Source organism: Alosa pseudoharengus, unplaced genomic scaffold (genome assembly GCF_046254945.1).
Source record: "Alosa pseudoharengus isolate Yale_2024_CS ecotype anadromous, Long Island Sound unplaced genomic scaffold, YU_APseudo_1.1 YU_APseudo_1.1_scf_14, whole genome shotgun sequence".
Lineage (NCBI taxonomy): Eukaryota > Metazoa > Chordata > Actinopteri > Clupeiformes > Clupeidae > Alosa > Alosa pseudoharengus.
In genome coordinates, this window is record NW_027468609.1 from 8,837,823 (window position 1) to 8,847,822 (window position 10,000).

At 48.0% G+C, this 10,000-nt stretch overlaps 1 protein-coding gene across 1 annotated transcript in view; it reads right to left on the reverse strand.

Annotated features, from left to right (window-relative positions):
• cita (citron rho-interacting serine/threonine kinase a) overlaps window positions 1–10,000 on the reverse strand; it is a 77,811-nt gene that overhangs the window by 25,568 nt on the left and 42,243 nt on the right. The window contains 8 exon segments of the mRNA XM_076283738.1: window positions 972–1,025; window positions 1,898–2,095; window positions 2,659–2,833; window positions 4,298–4,407; window positions 5,493–5,609; window positions 5,816–5,911; window positions 6,844–6,969; window positions 9,521–9,661. Of these exon segments, the coding sequence (XP_076139853.1) occupies window positions 972–1,025; window positions 1,898–2,095; window positions 2,659–2,833; window positions 4,298–4,407; window positions 5,493–5,609; window positions 5,816–5,911; window positions 6,844–6,969; window positions 9,521–9,661 (1,017 nt within the window).

Sequence of the window (10,000 nt, forward strand, 5' to 3'; positions counted from 1 at the left end):
GTAAACTGCTTATGAAACGGCAGTAAGCTGGGACAGATGTTGGCAATGGGGCTGCATTAGTGCAGGCAGACATCGGCCGGGTCACGTGACCAGCAAAGCCCGAGCTGAGGGCTCACCATGCCAAAACGGCTCCCTGATGCAAGAGCGGAGCTGACAGGGCGGCCATGCCGCTGTCTGCACGCCAGTTGTCATTTAGCTTAGTGGCCGCGGCCCACTGCTGCAATCCCCCTGCCAGTCAGGGCAGCCTGAGTCACCGTGGACCCAACACAGACATTACACAAACACACACACGCAAACACACACGCAAACACACACACACACACACACACACACACACAAACACACACACAAACACACACACACACACACACACAAACACACACACACACACACACACACACACACACACTCTCTCCTGACCCAGTAGCCCATGGGGTGGGTAAGTCAGGAAAGGCTGACATGAGCCTCTGTGATCCACTGCCCGCCCGGCAGCCCGCTGTCCTGCGTGGGGCGGGCCAGGCCCCTATGGCCAGACCCCACCTGCCGTATCCCCTGAGCCCAGAGGGCAGACCACTAAGGGCCAGATGGACTCAGAGTCCCTTTCCCTCCTCTTTTAAAACATGTCCCCTGACAGAGACAACTGAAGCGCTCCAGTTTCTCTCGCTCTCTATCTTTCCCACCCACACCCCACTCTGAAACTTAGTTACTGTCAGACTCGGGGAATTAAATCCCATTTGATTAATTGAAACCCCCATCTCTGGTATTAAATTGAGTATAAATTTCATTTTCTAGACTTCTTTGGGCTCTATTACCTCTGTAAATGTTCTCTGCTGGTTATGAAATAATTTGACTGCCTGCAGACTTGGCTGGTTAACTGCTATCTTGTGTGTGTGTGTGTGTGTGTGTGTGTGTGTGTGTGTGTAGCAGTGGTCACTTGGGAGAAGAATGTGAGGTCAATGGCCGCTACGTACCGAGCAGCTCTCTCGCAGAGCGTCAAACTTGCGCTGGATGTCATCTCTGTGTGCCTGCAGGAGATAGGGGTGTCCAGTTAGATTTGAACACACGCTGCAACAATGAACCGACTATTAAGTTAATCACCAACTATTTTGGCAATGGTCAACCTGCTTGAGTCAAAATTATCTGATTTTAACTCCTTAAACTTCAATATTTTCTGCTCTACTTTCTCCTCTATGATGACACTGATTGACATTTTCTCACCATTTTCTGGCATTTCTACCACTCAATTAATCCAAAAAGATAATTGACAGATGGGTCGACTATCAAAATAATACTTAGTTGCAGACCTAGTGAACACAGTATGAGGGTGTGTATTTGTGCCAACAAGACATTGACTGAGGTAGTATGACACAACACAGAAAGATCAGATCAACTTTTACCATAACATCCTTTCACTATAGGAGGAATCAAGACCTAGTGACTATCTCTCCCTCCTTCTAGACCCCATCTAGAGTTGAAAAACTTCAGAAAGTGCAAGTCCCACCTCATATTTGTAAATAGCTCTATATTATAGCTCTAACTCCTCATCCATCAGCTACTCAATGACATCACCCTGAGCGCGGTGATCTCCTCCTCTCCCCCCTCCCCCTCCTCTCACCCTGAGCGCGGTGATCTCCTCCCCCCCCCCCCTCCTCTCACCCTGAGCGCGGTGATCTCCCCCCCCCCCTCCTCTCACCCTGAGCGCGGTGATCTCCCCCCCCCCTCTCCTCTCACCCTGAGCGCGGTGATCTCCCCCCCCCCCCCCTCTCCTCTCACCCTGAGCGCGGTGATCTCCTCCTCTCCCCCCCCTCCTCTCACCCTGAGCGCGGTGATCTCCTCCTCTCCCCCCCCCTCTCCTCTCACCCTGAGCGTGGTGATCTCTCCCCCCCCCTCCTCTCACCCTGAGCGCGGTGATCTCCTCCTCGGCCTCGGCCGTGGTCTCCTCCAGTTCGGTCTTGGCCTGCTGCAGCTGGCTCTCCAGGGCGTGGCGCGCCGCCTGCAGCCCACTGATCTGCGACTCGCGCTCCTGCAGCGACAGCGTCAGCTCCGTCACCTGCCGCTTCAGCTCCAGCTTCTGCTCCTCGTGCTCCAGGCCAATCTGTGGGGGGACACAAAGAACCGAGACGCCGCGTCAGTCCAGTCACGTCCACGTCTCATCTCCGAATACTGCTTTTCTACTGTCAGCCAGTCCTGTCTGAACATTGCAGTTTCATCTTCCCTCATCTTCCTCTTCTGCCAAATCACTTTGTTCACAGCACTTCTGCGCATCATCTTTGGGACTCTGTTCTGCTAGTTTATTAACCAAAAGAAATGCCTTTGCTCTGTCATTCTCTTTTTCTCTCTGACACACATGCACACATCTGAAGAAAGCGCTCATGGTCTACTGAGCCAGCACTCTTCACCCAGCTCCTCTGTCTCGATCTATCTCTAGGGACTGTCCTCACTCAGTTGTGACTGATTTATCTACCTCTAGCTAATACAATCTAACCTACCATCCATCCATCTTTCTAACTGTCTGTCCCTTTCATCTCTTGCAGCATGTCTCCATATACCTGTCTTCACCCGTGTTCACTCTTGATTCAGTCTTTGCTATCTATAACTATCCATCCATCCATCCATCCATCTTTCTATCCATCCGGCCATCCGCCTCCCTCCTCTCACCTCTCGGAGTCGGGTCTCCAGCTCGATGAGCCGGGTCTTCTTGGTCTGCTCCTGCTGGGTCATCTTCTCCAGATGCTCCTCCAGTTTGGCGTTCTGGGCCTCCAGCTTGCCCGCCTGGGACTCCAGGTAGAACTTCTGCTGACGCAGCTCCGAGATCATCTCCTCCTGAGCTTTCCTGCAGGCACACACACACACACACACACACACACATACACACACACACACACACACACACACACACACATCAACGTGTACCCATTAGCACACCCACCCACACACACACACAGAGTGAGAGAGGCAGAATTTCATTATCACTAAAGCATGGTTTGGCAGTCATTTACATAAATGAATATGAAGGTTTTAGGAGGAAACAGAAACACACATTCACTCTCGACATGGAAAAGGTTAATCCTACTACAAACTGTTCTGTACAGAGACAAACGTACAGCACAATCCCGGAAGTGAATAATGAATATCCATCTGATACAGCTTACATATTTCAAATGTCATCCAGGGGAAGAATAAAACATTCACCACCAGTGACATTTGCCCATCTACACACACCAACCTGCATTTCAGAACAAAACCATTCTTCACTCTCATATTAAGTATTCTCTGAAACACTGATCCCAAAAGCACATTGTTCACGCTCACTCTCTCTCTCTCACACACACACACACTCGTATCCTATTCATGATTCCTCACAAATCCAGGCCCGCTCTCTCTCTCACACACACACACACACACACACACACACACACTGCGGCTTTCATGCAAAGAGATTCGGCTTAGAAGTGTTCCCCTGGGGGGCCGCACTCATAAAAACAGCCCTGGCAGTGGAGGTGCAGTCACCACCCGTCTTGCATGAGAAACGCTGGCCACGTAGCAACAGCAGCAGCAACAGCAGCAGCCGCCGCCGCACTCCTCTAAAGACTACCTCCGCACAAAAAGACACGCGCTCACTGCGTCCACTTGGGGAGTCAGAGCATCGTCAAGGAGACGAAGAAGAGGAGAACAAAGCTCCTTAATTGATGCCAGTCTTGCGGCTCACTTGGGTTGTGAGCGAGCGAACCATTAAGGTCAAAGATGAACATCCTTTGGCTTTAATGGCCCAGGGAGGGGGAGAGAGAGCCTGGGGAGAGGTGAGGGGTGTGCTAGCATGGATGAAGGGCCAGCTCCGGGCTTTGCTAAATGGGCAGCGTATGATGTCCGTCTGAAGAACATGGTGCTAACTGCGCCCGGGGTCAGAGGCTGCGTTCCCAAGAAGCACCAGCAGCACGGATAAAACACATTCCTTTACAGCACTATAAATTACATGAGATAAAAGCACTGGCCAAAGAAATTACTGCAAGCGCTAGCAGCTCGATTTTAAATGCGTGCATATAACATATTATGATGGCTACGCAGTATCTTAGCAACATGCAGCCTTTTGGGTTAATGGGCTATTGGGGTTAGTTAGCTGGTCCAGGGCTGACATTAATCTTGGAGTAGCTATATTCAGTATATGAAGTTACAGGAGTACAGTTAATAATAGTGTGTGTGTACTGTATGTGTGTGTGTGTGTGTGTGTGTGTGTGTGTGTGTGTGTGTGTGTGTGTGTGAAATGCGGGTAGTGGGTGCGGAGGAAGAGGCCACTCACATGTTCTTCTGGGTGTAGATACTGCTGTTGGCAGCTAGCTTGTTGGCCTCGGAGAGCTCAGCAATGCGCTGCTCCAGGTTCTTCATCTTGGAGTCCATGGCATTGATGGTCTGCAGAGGAGAGTGCGCACAAGCTCAAAGCATTGTAATGCACAAAGAGTCGTATCACATTCTCACGGAATAGAGTACACACACAGTACAGACACACACAGACAGACACAGACACACACACACACGCATATCTCCTGATAAACATTCGCTGTAATTCTCCATTGCAGAGTAGGTAATCCATTATTTAAAGGCTAATTATGACAGTAAGGAGCTAACAGTTGTTAAAACATTTAGCATCTGCTGAGATTTGGGTTGTACAAGTTGGTATGTGTTGGTAAGTGAAGCCCATATGTGATCATGTTGAATGTATTTTTTTACCTATTTCTGCTTATGCTATGAACTATGAATGCATGGAGGCCACTATTTACAGTCTATAGTAATTGGTCCGATTGAGTAAGAAGACCTGTGGGTCAAGTTCTACACGTACAAGAGAGAGCATACAGTAGATCTCTTGTTCCCAAATAAGAGCTCTATTAGCCCAAATGAGTTAGCTTGTGTCCATCACGATAACCAGATCACTGGCCAAAGCCCCAATTTTATAAAGCACACATGCACACACCAATTAACACAGAGCCTTAAAGCTTCCCCTTCACCGAGCTAATCTTTAGCACAAACTAGGTCTATTGCCCAGAAAAAACAAACAGCGCTAAACCCATCAACAGTCCAGCAGATCGGCACACCAACACGCACCCCAGCCAGCAGGAGGGGACGGGGGAGTAAGGCCAGCGCTAACATGGACCAACACAGTCTGTGTATTATCATTGCAGGGGGAGAAACGTAGAGGAAAACTACGGTAACCATTCTTAGGCACAGTGCGGATTGCGTGTAAAAGGCAGTAGGTGACAGAAAGAAAAGGTCACAGAGGGATGTCAGTTCAGACCAACACAACAAGAGAAAAGTTGCACAGGTTTCATATGAAAATAGTGGAGGAGTGTAGCGCCTGAAGGTGTACTAAGAATACAGATCAACAAAGTAGGAGGCAAAGTAACTCTGTAGTGTATCTTTGTGAATGGCAGTGTGTGTGTGTGTGTGTGTGTGTGTGTGTGTGTGTGTGTGTGTGTGTGTGTCTGATAGTGCCGACTCACCGCTTTCTGCTCGCTGATGAGTTTGCACTTCTCGCGGGCTTCCTCCTCCTGCTGGGCCCGTTTGGACTCCAGGCTCTCCTTCTCCGCCATGTCCGCCTTCATCTGGGCCTCCAGAACCTGCAGGCACACACACACACACACACGCACGCACGCACAGAGTGGATTTCTGTAACTTAACCTGCGTCAACCTCAGAAACACTTTTTAAGACTGTCTAAGTCTGTCTTCACTTTTATCCATGGACCCTCACATGCTGTTTTTACAGTCCAGTTGTTTGGCTGTGAAGGGCTCCATTGAGGGCAGTAAACAGAGGGCGGCCCCTTACCTTGATCTTGTCCTCATAGTGTCTTTCCTTTTGCACAAGATGAGCCTCCATCCGCTGAGTGGTGGTCTGAGCCTCCCGCAGGTTCTCCTCCAGCTCCTGCAACACACACACACACACACACACACACACACACACACACACACACACACACACACACACACACACACACACACACACACACACACACACACACACACACACACACACACACACACACACACACACACACACACACACACACTCAAACTCAGTAAAAGCTGCAAACCTTCCATATGAGGCAAGCAAACACACGAAGACCGCAAGATCGAAGCCATGTTGGTATTATCCAAGTGGATTATTTCACAGACGAGCAGATCATCAAAGAGAGCAGAGAGAGGAGAGAGAAGAGGAGAGAGAGAGCGAGAGAGAGAGAGAGAGAGAGAGAGAGAGAGCGAGAGAGGAGCAGGCCACTTGCTTTGAAGAGCTGGGAGTTGAAGAGAGAGTGGTAGCGGAGGCCATTCATGCTGGCTGCAGGCTGAGGCACTAGTGGGAGTGTGCGGCAGAAGGTCCCTTCTAAGGAGGACTGATGTGTGTGTGTGTGTGTGTGTGGCCAGTACCAAGCAGGATGACCTATTCAAGGGGGGGTGCCAATGAGTGTATGTTGTGTCGCAGCAGGACATCCCATTTGGCTCCATCTGTGTATGTGTGTGTGTGTGTGTGTGTGTGTGTGTGTGTGTGTGAGAGGGTGCTAATCTGTAGATAGAGGGAAGAAGAGTGAGGGGAGAGTAGGAGAAGAGGGAAACGATAGACAAACACGAGTGAGATGCAGATCAACCAACACAAGCTGATGGGACTCGTGGATAGAGGACACATGAGATTACAAAGAATGGAGGGAATAGACTGAGGAACAAGAGGATGAGGATAGAAAGAGGAATGAAAAAAGGGCAGAGGGGCAGTTGGTGGAGAGGGGGGCAAATGGAGGAGGGGGGCAGAGGTGGGGGTGGGGGGGTGGGAGAGTCTCAGACGTCTTATCCCTGCTGCGCTCTCACCAGGATCTTGTCAGCCATCTGCTGGATCTGCTGGGATTTGGTCTGGATGTCGTCCTTCAGCTTGTTCTCCCTGCGCTCCACCATCTCCAGACGCTTCACCTGGTTCTCCAGGGTCTTTCTGCCCTCCTAAACACACACACACACACACACACACACACACACACACACAGTTTGATCCATGTTTATGGCAGCAATCATACATTTTATAATATCAAATAAGTTTATCTTTAAGATTAAGAAGCTGAAACTACAGCTAAACATAATATAATACTGCAGCTCTGCACGTGTTGTCATGTATGTATTTACAATGTTTTGCAATGTATTTATGCAAGTGTCCCTCTTTGTGTTCATGTTGATATAAAACCGATCTGTCAGTGAGTCAGTGGGTCTGCCTGAAACCTTCCATTCGGTGGCAGCAAGGCATCAAGGCGTGTCTGAATCACATTTTGTTTTTTCATTCAGCCTCCTAAGATACCTTCCTTTGAAGCCAATGTACATGAGGATAGACTATCAGCTCACAGTGTACATGAGGAAGCTCACAGTGTACATGAGGATAGACATCAGCTCACAATGTACATGAGGATAGACTATCAGCTCACAGTGTAAATTAGGATAGACTATCAGCTCTCAATGTACATGAGGAATCTCACAATGTATATAAGGATAGACTATCAGCTCACAATGTACATGAGGATAGACTATCAGCTCACAATGTACATGAGGATGGACTATCAGCTCACAATGTACATGAGGATGGACTATCAGCTCTCAATGTACATGAGGATAGACTATCAGCTCACAGTGTAAATTAGGATAGACTATCAGCTCACAATGTACATGAGGAATCTCACAATGTATATAAGGATAGACTATCAGCTCACAGTGTACATGAGGATGGACTATCAGCTCACAATGTACATGAGGATGGACTATCAGCTCTCAATGTACATGAGGAATCTCACAATGTACATGAGGATAGACTATCAGCTCACAATGTACATGAGGATGGACTATCAGCTCACAATGTACATGAGGATAGATTTTCAGCTCACAATGTACATGAGGATAGACTATCAGCTCACAATGTACATGAGGATGGACTATCAGCTCACAATGTACATGAGGATGGACTATCAGCTCACAATTGTGTTCCCGTCCTTACAGTGTTCTTGTTCTTCAGTATGTGTGTGTGCAGGGGTGCCGCTAGGGTTGTATTCCATAGTACGCACCATGGCCCAGGACGCTAACCCCCCCCCCCCCCCCCCCCCCAAAAAAAAGAACGGGTGCATGGCTACCCTACACATAGAGGTGTTTCGAGCTTTTTAAAAGTTCTGGGATGAGGGAGATTTCACCCCTGGGATTTTTTTTTTTTAATTCTGGCTGCTAACACACCATTTTAACGCAATTTGGGTGGGACAGAAATACCTTTACAGAGCAAGCAGATCTGGCCATATCGGCTCTGGCTCACGTGACGTGAACATTGCTTTAAATGCGTTATCGCTTCACTACCCAACACGCGAACAAGGGAAAGAAAAGAAAAGAAGAAAGCAATGAGCGATGTCGCGATTTGCGATAGGCCTAGAGAAAAGACAGCTATGGTCACCTAACAATAAGGATTTGTGATAGGCCTAGAGAAAAGACAGCTATGGTCACCTAACAATAAGGATTTGCGATAGGCCTAGAGAAAAGACAGCTATGGTCACCTAACAATAAGGATTTGTGATAGGCCTAGAGAAAAGACAGCTATGGTCACCTAACAATAAGGATTTGTGATAGGCCTAGAGAAAAGACACCTATGGTCACCTAACAATAAGGATTTGCTTACACTGCTGTTTGGTTGTCCCAAACTTTGAGATGATCCATATATATCCGAGTATACGCATTAACTAAATCTTACCAATCTTGAAACCCGAACTACGATGTTCCAAACAGAGTGACTGTAGGATGCAATGCCTAATCTCACTGCCTTCATCATAACTGCTAAGAACAGTGTGCCTTTTACTGTTAAACAGCTGAATAACGTTGCGTTTTTAAGCGCCAGGACTGCTCATCATGTCGTGACAAAGTTTACACCAATCATCTTCTAAAGTATCCTTATGTTGAGATGTCCATTCTCTTTGCCCTAAACATAGGCTATCATTTGTGTGCGAAGCATGTTTAAATTAAGACAGTACACACGCTATTTTTATTGTTGTGATATTGAATGATTTTCCTGAATAAAGCGTTGAAAAATTATACGCACAGTGCGTACAGGATTACGCCTGGCGGCGCCACTGTGTGTGTGTACATCATAAAAGCTACTGTATGTTTACATTTCCCTCCAGATGAATAAAGTATCTATTCAGATGAATAAAGTATCTATTCAGATGAATAAAGTATCTATTCATCTATCTATGTATACTTCATACTGCCTTCAACTTCCACTTAGCAAAGGGTGAATTGTGGAAGTTGAAGGCAGTACAAAACAAAGTTCATAGCTGGTTACTTGATCCCTACTAGGGTAATCGTTGGTTAGACAGGCAGCGGCCTTCTGTTTCAGACAGACCCTCTGAGTGTGTATGACTACCTATGCAATGCTTGTGCATGTATGAAAAGGTTGGATTTGGGTGTGTATATATGCATGAGTGCCTTGGGTGTGTGGTTGTACTGTATATATGCAGCATACGTGCGCGTGTACCTCTGTCTCCCGCAGGCGTCTGCGCAGTGTGTCGCTGGGGTCGGACTTGCTGCGCAGGCGCTCCAGCTCGCGCTCCAGACGCTCCTTGGCCTGCCGAATGTTCTGCAGCAGCTCCGTGGCCTCGGTGCTCGCCTTCACCGCCTGGGTCAAAGGTCACAGCACAGAGCGCGTCAGGACGAGCCTCCACCGCCATGACCCGACAGGAACTGTCAGGGAGCTAGAGAGGACAGCTGTAGACCCTAGCCTGCTGTTTCTTAAGACCATTATGCGTTCGAGTAAAACCAGTGTGGTAGTAACGCAGTGGCGGACCAGGAGAAGACTGTGAAAATGAGCTATTCAAGGTTCCATGGTGCAAAGAAATGATTCCCTTCAGATATCAGAATCAAACAAAAAGTGTTATCCATATACAAAAAAGACACCACACAACAGTGACAACACTCTCAATTTTTTTTTCCGTTCCTAGGATTCACTGATCGGGCT